Here is a 17,184-nt window from a genome sequence, read left to right on the forward strand (position 1 = left end):
CTCCCTCGGCCAGGCGAACCATTGTTTTCTCCGAAGCCGAGCTCGCGGTCCTCTACGCCGAAATAGAGAAAGACTCCAAAATGACCCGCATTGCCAGAATCTTTGGATCTCACCTGTCCCGTCTCCAGGCTCGGGATTGGGTCCCGGCGGCTCTGCCCTCTGACCTCGCTCTACACTTTCAAGATGTCAGGTTGCTTGGAAGAGGTTTCTTCCAAGTGGATTTTGACTCTGAGGACGCAGCCTCAGAGGTTTTGAAGGGAAGCCCTTTGCCATTGGGCCCGAGGAAGATATTCTTTCTTCCCTACTCTAGCTATTTTGACCCTGTTGAGGAAGACCGGAACCGTTTCCCGATTACTCTCAGATTTCCAGGTCTTCCACGCGCATATTGGCCTATGTTAGAGGCCTTCGGGTCTGCCTTTGGGCTTGTTCTTCAAGTGCCCCCCCGGGTCCTTGTGCTTGTTCCTGATCCATCGATTACTGACGATCATGTTATGCTTTAGAGATCTGACGGATCTCATTTCCGCTAGAGGATGGAGATTGGAGGCAGACCTGACTAGTGTTGGATTTGTCGTCGAGAGGGTCACATTGCTAGAGATTGTCCCATATCGAGAGGCCATGCTAGGAGGCGGCGTGGTACTGCCCATCAGAGGCCTTCTACAGTTGCCGAGACTCCAGTTGCTCCTTTGCCACAACAGACCACACAACATTGGGTTGTGGTTAGGGATGGCAGGCACCCTCGGATCCCCGTACTTGCCCTTTCACCCACACCCCTTGTGGAGCACCCTAACCCTTATGCAGCTCTTGCCTCACAGGATGTTGATCCTTCTTTGGAGGATGAGGCTTTGCAGGGACATGATCTGGATCCTTCACAGGAGGATGCTGCATTACAGTTACAAGATGATTGTACCCTTGAGGATGATGTTGCGCATTCGCATTGTCATGGTACCTCTCCAGTTCTGAGGACTAGCCCTGGCTTTTCCCCGAAGTGGGAGAGAGAGGTAAGGTTGCAGATTCTTTATGTATTGTTAGGGCAGAACTTCATCACTCTCTTGAGCAGCGCGCGGAGTACCGTTTCCATGCCCAGGAATCCTTTTGGACACAGATGGGTGGCAAATGTAACAAACATTTCTTTGCTACTCACAGCCCATCTCATGCCAGAGAGTGTCAGGTAGTTGCAGGATTCACATGGCAGTCTTCACTCAGATCCTCTTATGGTTAGATAGATTGCCACTGATTTCTATCACCAGCTTCTTAGTGCTGAGCCGCACTCTGATTTGAGACACAGGGCACAGAGGAAGGTTTGGAATGCATTGCCACATTTGATCTTTGAGGAGATGTGTGCCGCTCTAGATGCCCCTTTTTCTGTGCAGGAGTTCGGTCATGCTCTTCATGCCTTACCTCATGGTAAGTGTCCTGGGGAGGATGGCCTCTCCCCTGTTTTTTTCATTACTTTTTGGGATGAGATTGGGGCTGAGATCACATCGGCTCTACAGGAGATGTGGGACACAGGTTCTATGCCTTATTCTCTCATTGAGTGGCTTATTTATCTTATTCCTAAGAGTGGGGATAAGACATTGATTGGCCAGTGGAGACCTATCACCTTACTTGGGACTGCATATAAGATTCTTGCTAAGGCAGTGAGTATCAGATTGCAGCCAGTTTTGCAGGATGTCATTCATGATACTCAGAATGGATTCTTACACGGCAAGAGCGTCTTTGATAACATTTTCTCGTTTTGGGAGGCTGTCGAATGGGCTAAAGCGAGCAATCAGCCCTGAGCCATTCTGCTCTTGGATTTTGAGAAGGCCTATGATAGAGTGGATTGGGACTTCCTTGAGGGTACTCTTAGCCATATGAGCTTCTCTCAGAGATGGATCAAGGGAGTTTCATGCATGTATCGTGATGCCCACAATAGAGTGCTCGCTTGCAGTGATAGAGGAGATCAGTTTCAAATTTCTCGCTCAATACGGCAGGGTTGCCCTTTAGCCCCATTATTATATATCATAGTTGCAGAGGCCATGAGCATCTCTCTCCGCTCCACTGCTGGTATTTCTGGATTGAGGTTGCCTCTTCGTAGTCAAGAGGAATTGGTTGACTCTGAGTTAGTTGATGACATAGCCATGTTCTTGGCGGCTTCACATATATGCTTATGTTCCTTTCGGGTAGCACTAGAGGAGTTCTGTTTGGCAGCAGGGCACTCATTAATTGGCACAAATTTGTTGGTTTTTGGGTTAGTGATGCACCGAGAGTTGCTTGGGGTGTAGAGCTTGGTTTTACTTGGATCAGCAGAGGATGCACTGCTAGATATTTGGGATGCCAAGTTGGGATTGATATTTCTCCTGCACAGCAGTTTGCTCCTTTACTTATGAGTATCCGGAAGAAGCTCCTCCATTGGAGCTCCAGGAGATTAGATTTAGCTTCCAGAGCTTTGGTGGCTAATCAGGTATTGCTTGCCTCAGCTTGGTTTATTGCCTTTTGTTGGTGCTTCTCTCGTGCGTGCATTGGCCAATTGCGGAGATTGATTCACAATTTTCTCTGGTTGGGTTTGGATGGCACCTCAGATAGTCGTGCCAAGGTAGCTCGGCTCACAGTTATTCAGCCCAAACGAGAGGGGGGCTTGAATATTATCGATCCGGATGTTCAGTGGAGGGCGTTGCTTTGCAAACTTGTGGTCAGAGGTTTCCTACCAGGCACTGAGCCTTGGAAGGATTTTTTCGTCTCAGATTTCCGGATGTACACCCAGGGTCGAGAGAGTGGATGCCCAACACACGATTTTTGTTCACGGAGGCTGATTCAGGGCACCATCTTCCCCTCTTATTGCAATCATTGTCAGAGCATGGAGAAGAATGAGATCTTTTTTGCGACAAAGGCTTCCTAGGTCTTTGGATGAGGTTGACCGACAACCTATTATGTGGAATGAGCTCATCAGGGATGAGGTTGGTCCGGCACCACATCTTATGCTACACCCCCACATTAAGCATACATATTGCACCTGTAACAAATTTGTCATGCACATTCACCATCGTATTCCAAGCATCTGCACCACATTTGGTGTACATGACTATGAATGCATCCCACAATATGTTGTTGATCAGCAATCCCCTCAGCTTGCATTTCCTTGCCCTACTACTCATCTGCTCCAACGCTCCCACATTTGGATCGGCAAGTGATAAAGAAAGAGACACTTGTAAGTTGTAACTCATCCATTCACGAGACAGCTAGGTTTCCTTGCCATCCACAAAAGTGCATTAGAGTGAGGTGAAATGTGCCAAGCTTTAACAAGTTTTTGACAAGCTTACAACTCAGTTTGTTTTGTCCAACACTAGGGCTCCAAGTGAAGGAGCTCATGTTGGAGTGTCGGTAAAGGCATATTTTTTAAGTTTTTGCACTGCCCTCTCATGGGTGCCCTCCCATGGATCTCAGAAATCTGATTGCGCATAAAATAATCCAAAATTTATAATGTGGAGGCTTTAGTGAGGAAACTCGGGGAAAATTAGTGGGGGATATCTTGAGAGGAGATAAGGAATTGGAAACCGGGATTCAAGAGAAGGGTTATTTCGACATCTCGCTAGGAAATGGCAGTCTCATATTACTGTGATCTGGAATATGTCACTACTTGGAAACATCAAATGGCAGTGTGATTTTCAAATCGAGGTGTTTTTTCTTGCTTACACTTGTTGAGATGAACAATTATATCAAATTGAGAGGTATGATCTTTGTTAATAATGGGATTTTACTTTTTTATTTGGTCCTCAGTGACTTGTTTTTGCCTCTTCAGAAAGCCAAGAGCACAGAAGCCGCAAGAAAACATATTAGTGAGAAATTGCGTTTATATTTTCAAGAACCAGCGAACCGCCATCAGCGCAGCCTGAGTGTAAAAGGTAGCCACTGGCCCATGCCCTTGTAGTTCTCATGTTCTTGAAAAAAGTAGTCACATTTACCATGTCTAGGTGAGTAGGAGATCAGTATAATGGAATTCTTTGAATGCTATCTGGGATCCTTGGTTCTCAAGGTATCTAGAGAGAGTTTCCTTAATCTAAGGAAAATAACAAATTCACATGCTTAGATTACTAATCAACACGGCAACATTTATTTTGCCTCTATCCTTTTATTTTTAAAGAAGTAATTCACTTTTAAACATAAGAGGTTTTTCATCTGACATCTAAAGCTTTGGATAACAGACTGAATTTTTGGTTAACAGGGATATTTATCAAATAAGCGGACATGCTAGAAACTTTGTTGAGTTCATTTCATACTAACGATGTAGCTATATCTCCAGAGTGTCCTTCCCACCCTCCACCCCCCTCTCTTCCTTTCCATCCTCCTCTTTTGGCTAAATTATACTTGCAAAGTTTGAAGCTTCACTGTTGGAGCTTGATGAATCTTTAGACTGTTGCCTATCATTATATAATTTGGTCCCTATTTTCTGATGATCTACCAAGCGTTGCACTTGCCTCCTCCATTACGCTTGCCACCCATTAGGATCATGTGGTATTAAAGGACCACTAGATGGCTCCTCTCTCAGTATAGTCTTGATGCTTCAAATCGCCACATTAGCAGATAGGTGTTTAGCCAAAAGGTTAAAAATATTTAGACGACCTTTCCCAAGTGCATATTCTTCGCAATTTTTTGGTTACATAAATTTACCAAGAAAAATGTGTAGAGAAACGTTTTGGAGCTCACTCATTACAAGGTTTTGCAATCGACCATTTTGAAGTGGTAAACTATACCCAGTAGTACAAGAGCACTCTTACTGAGGTATTTATAAAAAAAGGAAAAATCGTCATTTTCTTCTTACTTAATCATGAAAATAAAAAAAAACATTATTATTTCCTTCCTTAATTATGTACAATCAACATTACACCATTTTCTAAAGAAATAGTGATTTCAAAGATTGATTAAAATATCACCACCATCACCTTCTCACCAAATCATGTTGAATTGAGAATACAACTATCATCATCATTATGCTCATGAACAATGTGAGTTGATTTCCCAGATGATTAGGGCCAAGGCCTCTGTACCACATGATATTATCCGTGCAGAGATGGCTGCCCCCCCATTGGTAGTAGAGGCACTCACTCGATCAGTCTCCTTTATACATAGCACTTGGGCTCTCCCTAGAGACAGATATGCTCGCTTAGCCCTGGAGTCTTCACGACAGTTGGCATCACAGGGAGACGGATCATGTTGGTATGCACAGAGATGACAGCTTGGTTCGAGCTGCATGGCTTTAGTATGGACAGGCTACCTCCATTTCAGTACTCCCTTGATGCACCCTCCCTCTCTCTCACACGGGTAGAGATTACTAGACTTATGAGGCAGAACTTGACTCAGCTGGACACTAGGAGGACATGGATATAGCCGACACACGAGCTTGGTACGAAGATGGCTTTCTATAGAGATCATCTTCTCCAGCTCACGAAGGATGGGTTTGTGATTAGACCCAGCTACATGGATACTCATCTTTCTCATGGGGTACGGTGTGCTATTGGTCAGATGCGTACATCCTCACACCAGCTAGAGATTGAGACTGGCAGATTCAGAGGAGTACCAGGTGAGGCCAGGATTTGTCAGTTGTGCCAGATGGAGCCAGAGACAAAGTTACATTACATATGTCACTGTCCAGTATATTATGAGATACGAGGCCGTTTTCACTGCCTGTTCAGAGAGGGTTTCGGACCACTTTCCAAAGTCATGAGATACCAGGATCAGAGATGCCTCGGATTATACTTGCTGGAGCTGCGTAGACATAGAGAGGGTCTCTTGAGAGGGAGGGGATCAGAGAGGGAGAGACACCTATAGAGGCAGATTATAGACTTCTTTCGACCAGAGATTGAGCAGTCAGGCCAGCAGGCATTGCAGCTAGCCCTAGAGTATAGCCGCACCAGAGGTACACTGATTGATCGGGCTATAGAGCTGGGGCGGTCCAGGCGCCCCAAGATGAAAGGCCCATCTCGACACTGGCAGAGACTACAACAGAGGATTAGGACCATACTAGCACGGCATGGGAGATGTCCAGTCAGAGTACTCACCATGGAGGACATTGAGGATATCCGCCATCGACCGATGAGAGACATCTTTGGATAGTGATGTATATGATGCTTACCTTTGTTGCTGGACTTTTCCTTCCCAGATGTTATCCATTAGGAGCTCCTAGTACCTTACTTTTCCTCATAGTTATTGTTTCAGTTTCAGTTAGTTGTTTAGTTGTTTTAGCTTTTCTTACACAGACATTGTATCAGATCCACCAATTGTTGTAACCTTTTTGGTCTCATAGGTCACTTTGGCCTTTTGAGGACGTTAATATACCCCCAGTATGGTACAGGATGGAGCTAGCTAGGTTGCATATCATGATTGTATACTCCATGCATATAGCTTTGCATTCTCCTAGTAGTAGAGCTCCATCCCCTGCACACCCAGATTCAGCTTTTTTGTTCAGTACTTTTTCATTTTGTTGGGATGACAGAGGATACCCCATACAGGTACTCCGATTTGTCTCATAGGCCGAGTTCGGTCTTTTGGAAGACGTTAATAAAATCTCTCTCTCTCTCTCTCTCTCTCTCTCTCTCTCTCTCTCTCTCTCTCTCTCTCTCTCCCCCCTTCGCTGCTCCCGCTGCGCACTAGTGTCAGCACCCAATCATCCCATGCATGAGAAGAATCCATCCTAGGAATGCGCTCCAGAGACTGCACTTGTTGCTGCAACTGCAACCAAATACACCTATAACCTCGGGGCACATGAAATCTATGATGAGCACAGCGGAATGATAACATTCGCAGCCGCCCGGGCAACAAAGTATCAGACATCCTCACAACAACCAGTCATGCCATACGATTCTCTCTCTCTCTCTCTCTCTCTCTCTCTCTCTCTCTCTCTCTCTCTCTCTCTCTCTCTCTCAGACGACACAGGGATGTAGTGTTGAGGCAGCATGCTGAGAGACAGCCCCGGCTCCGACGACAGGACACCTCACAGAGAGCCATCACAGATTTCTTTGTGGTACATACATCCACATTGGAATCTACTACCCACAACAGTTCCTCTACTATGACATTAGAGCCCACCACCCATACCCACGCTCCAGCTCCACGTCCCAGAGGAGTTCTTAGTGAGAGAGCTCGATCCATTCTGCGAGCCATACGTTCCCGACCCAGAGCATCAGGACCCTCCACCACATAGACACGGATTCGTGAGGTTCTCCGCCGACATGACACGCTCCCATCACAAAGGCCTGACATTCACTCCACCATCAGATCGGTTCTGGCCGAGGCGGGTATCGACATTAGCTGATCACAACATATCTCACTGTACACAGGATCATCTATTGATCACATGTATTGTTTCATTTTACTTTTTCTTTCAGTTTTCCATGGCTAAGTATATCCATGGTACCATTGTATTACTTTTGGTCTCATAGGCCCTTGGGGTCTTCCGTAGACATTAATAACTCTTTCTTTCTTTCTTTCTTTGTTTCTCTCTCTTAGTTCAGCGGTGCCGAGGCCTCTTCCTATTAGAGCTTCATTGCCACAGAGACTCACTGATTAGGGAGTTGAGACCCCATGGGAGACATCCACCCCGGCCCCAGGTGAACATCAGTCGGTTCTTTTAACTACGAGAGGACGCCACACCAGCCATGGATGACATACTCATAGCCTCATCGAGCCACACATTCTCGCGTGCCCGACCCCCTGCCAGACCCCACTCTAGTGTGACTCTAGACCGAGCCATGGCACTACGGTGAGCCGGCCGTCCTAGACTCCTTGGACCCCACTAGCAACACAGACATCAGCCCCAGCTTGAGGGAGAGGCACAGAGCCATCTTCCCACGCCCAGCAGATCTGCAGAGCCTTCTACAGGCTACCCTCCCCCCCCCCTCCTCTCCTACCGGGGGTTAGCTCCATAGTTTATATGATGATGATGGTCCCACTTTGTATCATATGGCTCGGATTTGACATTCCCAGCTCGTAGCTCTAGTCTTTGTTTTCTTTTGTACCGTGATGAGATTACATGGACACTATTGTATCACTTTTGTTCTCATAGACCCACTGGGTCTTTTGAAGACATTCTTTCTTTCTTTTTCTCTCTCTCTCTCCCATAGGCCGTCACCCTCTTCTCCCACCTTTTCTCCTCCTGGTATACTGTGTGTCCCAACCATCAACCAGAAGCCATTCCCATCCTTACTTCATTGCGCATCGGGCTGGCTCCCATCTTTACCCATTTCCTTGAGCCTAACTTGAGGAAGGCAAGAAATAGCCCAACCAAAAATGACCAGATCGAGCAAGTGGGATGGATTGCAAGGGGAATTGAAAAAAGTGCTCAACAAGATGCCCAGGTCAATGCAAGTATAGAACCAACTGGATGCGATGTGCAGAGACTACCTACGGCTGTTGAAAGAAATTGACTATCCAGGAAGTTCACCGTGAACAGGAGATGGCAGAAATACGAGAGGAGATGGGTAAGATGAAAGAACAACATGCTAGACAGGTAGATGGAATGGAGAAAGTGATTGCCAGGCTGAATGGAGAAATACAGGACTACAAGAAGGAAGAAGGAGAAACCAGTCATGGAATGGAGAAAGTGATTGCCAGGCTGAAATACAGGACTGCAAGAAGGAAGAAGGTCGTCTCTGAAGTTGTAGACCTCAAGGTGAAGCTTCAGGAGGACATTGTGGAGACCAAAAGGGAGATTGAACGAGGGTTGGCTGCAGTACTAAAGAAAGAAGTTGAGAGAGGTCAGCCCACTACTCAAATTCAAGGACACCACCAGCCGGCAACAAGCATTCTTGGGTCATAGAGCAGCCCTCAAAGGTGAGGAAATTTATCTTGGTGATGACCTCACTCCCACATAGGTGGAGCATAGGAAAATGAGCATGCCGTAGGTGCTTGAAGCCCCTAAAGCGGGAAAGTGGGCAGTTTATAGAGATGGCAAGGTCATCATCACATACAAATGTCCCAAATAGGGACACGGGGTCTATGGAACCACACATCTGAGGATGCGAGTCTGGAACTACAACGGGACTTTGTGGTCAGACATGGGAGGATTCAGGGAGACTTTCACAGGATGGGAGATCATCTTCCACACAGAGATGCACCAGAGCCAAGAGAGGGCCTACCACATGTATCGGGATACCAGTGGGAGTCAGCTTACCGGGGGGAGACCCAAACAACAGGAGAGGTGGGAGGATCAAGAGGAGTAGTGGTTTTATTTAGAATACACTTACAGCCCATGGTTAGCATATTGAGGGATGAGGAGGCCCGCTACATGTGGGTTCGGTCATAGATTACAGCCTCCAGATGCATCTATGTGGCAATATGCTATTTCGTCCCAGATATGCCCCATGGAGCGAAGGGAGTCTCCATGTACAGCTCTCTCTGAGGATATCATTGGCTTCTTAGGACTAGGTGAGGTCCTCTTACTTGGTAACTGAAAAGATGCAGGGGAGAAGAGAGCTTGAGCTCTTGCAAGCACACACACACTCACAAAACCCTAAAAGAGAACACAAGGTGAGAGACTGAAAATCTTCTTCTTCTTCACACAACACTCAACACACCATATACTAAGATAAGAGTACACACTATATGAAAAGGTACTCAACCAAATACATACTAGGGTTCTCTATAGTGTGAACCCAACTAAATGAGCTGGCGCTTTAACTATGCCAGTCTCTAGAATGGCTGTCACATAGCCTATCATCCCACTGGCCGCATATCACCCATGATCTCACCAACCATGCCAGTGGTGTAAGTGTGGGGCCTATCCCCCAGGCGGGTCATCAGTGTCCACCGCCTCACTAGATGAGCTCGATATCTCAACACTCCCCCTCGAGCTCAACTCCATCTCATGTACACCAAGCGAAGCCCTGAATCTGCGGAGCTTCTCTGTACCCAATGCTTTGGTGAAGATGTCAGCGACCTGATCCTGTGTGCTGACATAAACAAGGTCAACGTCTCCTGCCAAAACCTTCTCTCTGACAAAATGGTAGTGGACCTCTATATGCTTCGTGCGAGCATGAAAAACTGGGTTCCTGGCCAACTGTATACTGCTAATGTTGTCACAAAAAATGACAACTTGTCTATCCACTGATAGACCCAAATCTGCAAGTAGCTTTCTCAACCAAGCTACCTCACATGCTGCCATAGCAGCATCTCTGTACTCGGCCTCTGTACTGGATAGAGCAACCGTAGGCTGCTTCTTGCTGCTCCAAGTCACAGCAGCACTCCCCAAAGAAAACATAAAGCCACTAGTAGATCTTCTATCTGAGATACTACCAGCCCAATCAGCATCTGTGTACCCATGTACACATATCTCTATCTCAGTTTCATAAAATAGTCCACAATGCAAAGTAGACCTCACATACCTTAGTATGCGTCTCAATGCATCCAAATGCGGCTTCCGAGGAACCTGCATAAACTGACTCACCAACCCAACAGCATAGCTCAAATCTGGCCTGGTGATCGTCATGTAGATCAAGCTTCCTACTATGTGCCTATACATAGTAGGATCCTCCAAAATCTCTCTTGAATGTGCACTCAACTTGCCATTGTGATCCAATGGCACTGAGATAGGCTTACAGCCTGTCATACCATACTTGGACAACATGTCCAAGCCATACTGTCTCTGCAGTAATCCAATACCATGTGGTGATCTAATCACCTCAATGCCCAAGAAATATCTGAGCTCCCCCAGATCCTTCATCTCAAGGTGATTCTACATTTTTTTTTTGGCTCGCTGAAGCTCCCGCCCCTCCCTGCTCGCGCTACCTGCACACCTGCGCCCCCCGCCTAACTGCCTGCTCGCCCCCTCGCGCCCCCCCTCAGTCCTCCCGCCCCCCCTTGCCCCCCCGGCCTGCCCTCACTGTTGCACCCCCCTCCCTCGCTGTACTGCTCGCCGCCCCACCTCTCCTTCACGCCCCCCTTTCCTGTTCGCCTCCCCTGTGCAGCGCCCGACCCCCCCCCCCTCCGCCAGCTTTTTCTCCCCCCCACCCCTCTTGCGCGCAGCTCCCGCGCCCCCCCCCCCTAGGGTTACTCCTTCGCCGCCTCGCCCCCCCCTCCCTTTTCTTGCTGATTTCCGCCCCCAGGGGGGTTTTTCCTTTTTCTCCGGCCTTCGTCTTCCGCCTCTTTGTGTGCAGCTCGGTTCTTGCAGGATCTCCGCTTTCGCCTCGCCTTCGCCATAGCTTCAGACTCTCATGGAGGCTCCTCCCGCCCCGCCTCAGAGGGACTCCCCCGCAACCCCCTCGCCCGCCCCTGAGGACACCCCCATCAGGCTTTCTCTTTCGCCAGAAGAGGAAGCGAGCCTCACCGCAGAGGTGGAACGCCTCCAGGCTCATTCCACCATCTGTCGTATAGTCGGCACTCGCCCCAGTAGAGGGGAGATCCGGGATCTTCTCCAGGCCCTCCTTCTTGCAGATGTGGGCAAGATCCTGGACGTACAGCTACTGGGCCGTGGACATTACCAGATCGAGTTCGAGACCGCCCAGAGCGTGGCCAAGGTCCTAGCCATGAGTCCCCTTGACATCAGGGGTGTTCGGGCTTTCTTCAGACCTTGGCAGCATGGCTTTGACCCAGCAGCGGCCGAGCAGGGAGAGTGCCTTTTCCATGTTACAGTTTGCTTCCCTGGACTCCGCCGGGAGTATCTTCCGCTCCTCTCTAGGCTAGGAGCATTGGTGGGCTCGATACTAGAGACTGGCCCCATAGCAGCTTCAGTGGTGGCCAGAGCAGCTGGGCTACCTTCGGTCAGAGTTTTGGTGTCTGACATCTCCTCCCTTCCTAAGGTCATTCAGCTACCTAGGATAGGGGAGGGATGGATTGATCAGAGAGTGGAGTTCTCGGGGCTCCCGAACCAGTGCTTCATTTGCAGGCAGGTCGGTCATCTGGCCAAGGCCTGCCCTCGCAAAAGACCCCGACCCTCACCACAGCAGAGCAGGCCCCTGATGGCCCGCCCACAGATGCGGCTCGGCAAGCAGCCTCCGGGACACCTGCTCAGGGCACAGAGACCTCGGAGTGGCAGCCTGGACAGGGGCGCCGTCGAGGGAGACAGCCACAGCAGCACGCCCAGAGACTGCTGCAGCAGCAGCCACAGTCTCAGCATCACTGGGTTCCCGTGAGGAACAGCTTTGCTCCCCTCCAGGAGGAGACCCCTGCGACGACTGAGGACCAGGAGATGCCAGCACCCCCTCCTTCACCCCCCCCACCCCCGTCCCCCCCCACCGCCTTGCTTCCACCTTCGCCTCCTCCCGTCCCCGCTCGGTTTCGGCAGCGGCTCCCTCTCCACCCCCCTCGCCCCCCGCTCCTCCCCCGCCCGCCTCACCTCCCCGGGAGGCCCTGGCAGTCCCCTGGCGTTCACCTGCAGTCCGGAGGGCGCTGAGCACCGACCTCGCTCGAGCACCACAGAGGAGACTTACCATGCCGATTCGGGCTTCACGGATATCATCTATCCGCAGTCGGCTGAGTCGCCTCGGCACTAGACAGCGCTCGGAGGCTTTTGATTACGCCTTCACACGGCTTTTTGGAGCAGAGGGCCCCCATGAGCCAGCACCCATCAGAGTTCATGTAGTGATTCCTCCGGCCCGCGGGGAGGAGGCACTTGATTCAGCGGTGGCCTTCTCGTTCCCTCTATGTGGCCCATGCGACCGGGAGTGGACTCTAGAGCTCGCTCTTAGCACTTTGAAGACTCAGGCAGTTGAGTTTTCTCATCATGTGAGCGATCTGGATGTGACAGATGTGATAGGCCGACTATGGGAGTTGGCTCATTTTTTCTTGGATCTCGGGAGTGTGGATGCCTCAGGGATTCGTCATTTGGTCGTTCGCATAGTGGCAGACTTAGCACGCGACCCTGGATATGTATGTATACACGAGGTTGCTCTGTCTGAGCGGGAGGCAGTCGCCATGGGACACAGCCACTGGCGCATGATCCGTGATTCTTGCAGTACACCGGGTGGGCAGATTCGCAGCCGCTCGGATGGGGACTATTCTCCATCCAAGCCGCTTGCGAAGGCCCGCCGTACGGCTGAGACATCATCCACCTCAGCAGGTCATCCATGAGGATCATCTCATGGAATGTACAGGGCCTTGGAGGCACATTATATACGCTATCGTGGTTGCTTTAGGCAGGAGCTTCAGAGATGCCTGGTTGGTGGTAGCATTGATATTTTGATGATGCAGGAGCACCACTTGGGTGAGAGCAGGATCCGGAGATATGGTTCGGTGATGCCTGGTAGATGGGACACCTTTTGGTCTGCAGGGCTTGGTCCTTTGGGTGGACAGGGAGGAGTATGTATGCATGGTCATTGCAGATGTATGGCGGCAGGCCATTGTGGATCGAGGGATCATTGTGCCTGGTAGAGCACAGTATGTCATTCTGAGGATGCATGATGAGCTAGTGGGCGTGCTCAACGTCTATGCGCCCAACCATGCTAGTGCCAGAGCAGAGTTTTGGACCCAGGTTACGGATGCATTGCCAGAGGCCGCACATTGGTGTGTCAGGGGTGACTTCAACATGCTTGAGGACCCGACTGATAGGGTGGGAGGCAGTCATGTTACAGTGCACGGCACGGAGCTTGCAGCTTGGGAGCGATTTTGCATGTCACTGAGGATCACTGATGCATGGCAGCATGGGGCCTTCTCCCACTCTCAGGACAGTCTTAGTTTCTCTCGGTCAGATCGCCGGCAGGGAGGGACTAATCTATCACGGATTGATCGCTTTTATGTGGGCGACTGGTTAGGGGAGCTAGGGGGCTCCGTCGGCATTCTCGCTGGCACCTCATTTTTTGACCATGCGCCAGTTATTTTGACGCTTGAGGAGAGGACACGGGAGCCCAGCTTGGAGTTGAGGATCCCAGAGAGGGTACTTACAGATCCTAGTCTCGCAGAGGACATTGAGAGGATCTGGCATGATAGTCAGTGCTATGACCAGGATGCAGCAGGCCAGTGTGCCTAGGGACTCATGGAGCTTAGCTCTTTTCTGCACGCTGCAGCTTTGACACGGCTGGGAGAGATTCGCAAGTGGGAGCAGCGGCTGAGACGCAGCCTTGCTTCGCTTCAGCACCTTCAGGAGCAGCAGCCTGCATGTGAGTGGGTGGCGTCCCAGCTGAGCCAGGCACGCCTGGAGGTTAGAGAGGCAGAGGAGCAGAGACATGAGTTTTACTATCGTCGCCAGGCCTCTCAGTGGACGCAGCTTGGGGATAGAGTGACTGGGGAGTTTTTTGAGATTACTGGACCCCGCCATGCTCGAGCAGGAGTCCGTCAGCTTGGGAGGCCGGACGGGTCTTTAGCTACTGAGCCCGGGGAGATCAAAGCCATTGCCACTGGGTTCTATAGAGACCTGCTTTCAGCGGAGCCAGCCAACTGAGGCTCGGGATGCTTGCAGACAGACGGTGTGGGCCCAGGTGCAGAGGAGGGTCACAGATCATATGCGTACAGTCCTTGGTGCGCCTCTTTCAGAGGTTGAGCTTGCTGAGGCCTTGAGGGTCCTGCCGCGCCATAGTTGCCCTGGGGAGGACGGGTTGACGCCTGCCTTTTTTATGCGCTATTGGGACCTTTTGGGACCAGGCCTCCGCAGGGGCTTTCAGTATGTTTTGGACACTGGGGTGATGCCACAGAGCTTTTCAGAGGGCTTGATCTTTCTCATCCCCAAGGGGGAGGGAGTATCAGATGATATTTGTCACCTGAGCAGCAGATTGCCCCGCTTCTTCAGAGCATTCGGAAGAAGCTTTTGTATTGGAGTACAGCTCGACTATCCTTGGCCGGGAGGGTGGTGGTGGCAAATCAGGTGCTGTTAGCGACCATGTGGTACATTACGTTTTGCTGGATCTTCTCGAGCTCTTGCATCAGCTAGGTACAGAGGCTGATCAGGAACTTTCTTTGGTCTGGGCGGGACGGTCAGCCAGCTCGGGCAAAGGTTGCATGGGCAGTAATTACACTTTCATTGGCTCAGGGAGGCTTGGGCATTATAGATCCAGTCGATCAGAGTAGAGCCTTATTGGGGAAGCTTATTGTTCGGGGGCTGCTTCCAGGCGCTGAGCCTTGGAAAGAGCTTCTCTTGCAGTGGCTGCAGGCTCGGGCTCCCCCAGCAAGGGGCACTTGGGCACCAGAGATATGATGGATCTTCACAGAGATAAGGAGGACAGGCCTTAGTAGAGGATGGGAGGCAGATTTGCCTTGAGCATCCTGAGAGCTTGGGAGTTGCTGAGACCGGGGCTCTCTCAGAGACCTCCTTCTTGTGATGAGGAGCGGGCCAGACAGCCGCTCATCTGGAGCCCAGCGGTTCGCACAGAGCAGGGTCATATGCTGGGTTCTCGGCCTCGTCTAGCCTGGGGACCATTGGCGGCAGGCCCAGCACGCAGTTTTGGAGATTGGCAGGCCTTCTGCAGTCTCCCAGAGGAGATGCAGGTGGAGAGGCTGGGTCACTTCAGAGGGGGGTTGATTATGAGGGATGACATTCAGGAGGCACTCACAGTGGAGTGGTTCACGCCTCTCGAGCCCGTGGCCCCATGGTGGATGGGAGCCTTTACTCAGTTGGAGATCTTGATTGCTGTCAAAGCTTGCACTGAGGATGGCAGATGCCTCTACTATGAGATTCAGGATGAGGGCAGACTTCAGAGAGTGGAGGTGGAGTCGCCTTTGGTTGCAGAGTGCATCTTTCAGAGGATACGGGTAGTGGCCACCGCTTCTCGGAAGTGGCATATTGACCCAGACCCTACAGATGTGCTCTCGGATTGGCGCATATGGGCATATGCAGCGTGCCCCTTGGCCCGGCTACAGTGGGACCCTGGTGAGTACGAGTGGCACGATCCTTATGCATCCCTTGAGGCCACACAGATTACCTTTTTTCAGTATACTGTTCGGTTGGGACGGCATATTTTGACCGCGAGGAGGATGGTCTCTCCAGCTACAGCGGGGCACTGGCGGCTACAGGGACTCTCACAGGAGTTTCTGGAGGATTTTTGGGCCCGGCTCTGGGCTAGTCGACGGCCCGCAGGATCTCGACTTTCCAATGGCTGGTTGCCCACAGGGGCTCAGCAGTTGGCACCTGGCTTGTCTACAGCGGTCTTCCGGCGGCCTGCGTCCGATGCGGCCACCCTATGGAGACATAGAGACATTGCCTTTGGGACTGCCCTCAGGCGCAGCTGATTTGGCTGCGGATGCTGCGTATTCTGGCCCCCGTCTCTCCAGAGGGTACGTATACGTGGGGAGCCGCTGCTTGGTCGACTTCGTCAGGGCCTGCTATGGGCTATGAGACGGAGCAGGACAGCCAGGCCATCAGATTCATTAGGGGCCAGCCTCGCCTTGTTCCTTCATCGGATTTCTCGTCCGCCAGTTGGACACAGGAGAGGGATCTACGATGGGAGCTCCTCAGCAGCATCACCATTTGGTTCACCTGGAAGGCCCGGTGTTTCAGGGCCTTTGAGGGGAGACTGGAGCCACCAGTAGAGACTGTTCGGGGGATCTGGCAGGAGTTGATCCACACCTTGCGGGGACAGTACGACCGCATTCGGGGCGACTCGGATGAGGCGATCTTGCGGCACCAGGCCTTTCACACCACCTGGCGCAGCGGCCCCTTCTATACCCTTCACGCGGGGTCCCCCGCTGGCACTACAGGCCACCTGTTTGGCTTTTCCCCCCTCCTATTGTATGATATAGCCATTCAGTTCTTTGTACTGATACTTGTACTTTTCAGCACCTAGGGAGAGTCTCCGTGGCTGCCCTGCTGTTTTCCCTGCTCTGTTTTTTCTTGTGAGCAGGAGAGGATCTTTTGTAGCCCTACGGGCGTTTTTTATAACTAATGAAAGGATCTTTTCTCGGAAAAAAAAAAAAGATCCTTCATCTCAAACTTCTGTCTAAGAAGATCTTTACATCAAAGATCTTTGCATCATGGTCCCCCGTAATGATCAGGTCATCTACATAGATGACAACAAGCACAACCCCTCTATCACTGTGTCTCACATACAGCGAGAAATCTGCATTGGCTACATGAAAGCCAATAGTGACAAGATATTCAGAAATCTTGTCAGACCATGCTCTTGGTGCTTGTTTTAAGCCATACAAGGCTTTCTTCAAGCTGCAAACATGCTTCGGGTGACTCAAATCCTCATAACTGTCACGTGCATCCCGCACTTGGATGCCACGTAGACATTTCTGTACAGTAGGTGCAGGACCTGGGATGGTGAACTGGTCCCATGTGAGCCCAGT

The 17,184-nt window shown here is 50.7% G+C and overlaps 1 protein-coding gene across 1 annotated transcript in view; it reads left to right on the forward strand.

Moving 5' to 3' along the window:
* The window catches only part of LOC147603558 (zinc knuckle (CCHC-type) family protein), an 80,924-nt gene that overhangs the window by 26,836 nt on the left and 36,904 nt on the right, over window positions 1-17,184 (forward strand). Inside the window, exon 7 of the mRNA XM_086795918.1 lies at window positions 3,779-3,881. Coding sequence (XP_086652044.1) covers window positions 3,779-3,881 — 103 coding nt within the window. The remainder of the gene's footprint in view (window positions 1-3,778; window positions 3,882-17,184) is intronic.

This window comes from Cibotium barometz, chromosome 63, assembly GCF_041138505.1.
Source record: "Cibotium barometz isolate CiBa-2024 chromosome 63, ASM4113850v1, whole genome shotgun sequence".
Taxonomy (NCBI): Eukaryota; Viridiplantae; Streptophyta; class Polypodiopsida; order Cyatheales; family Cibotiaceae; genus Cibotium; species Cibotium barometz.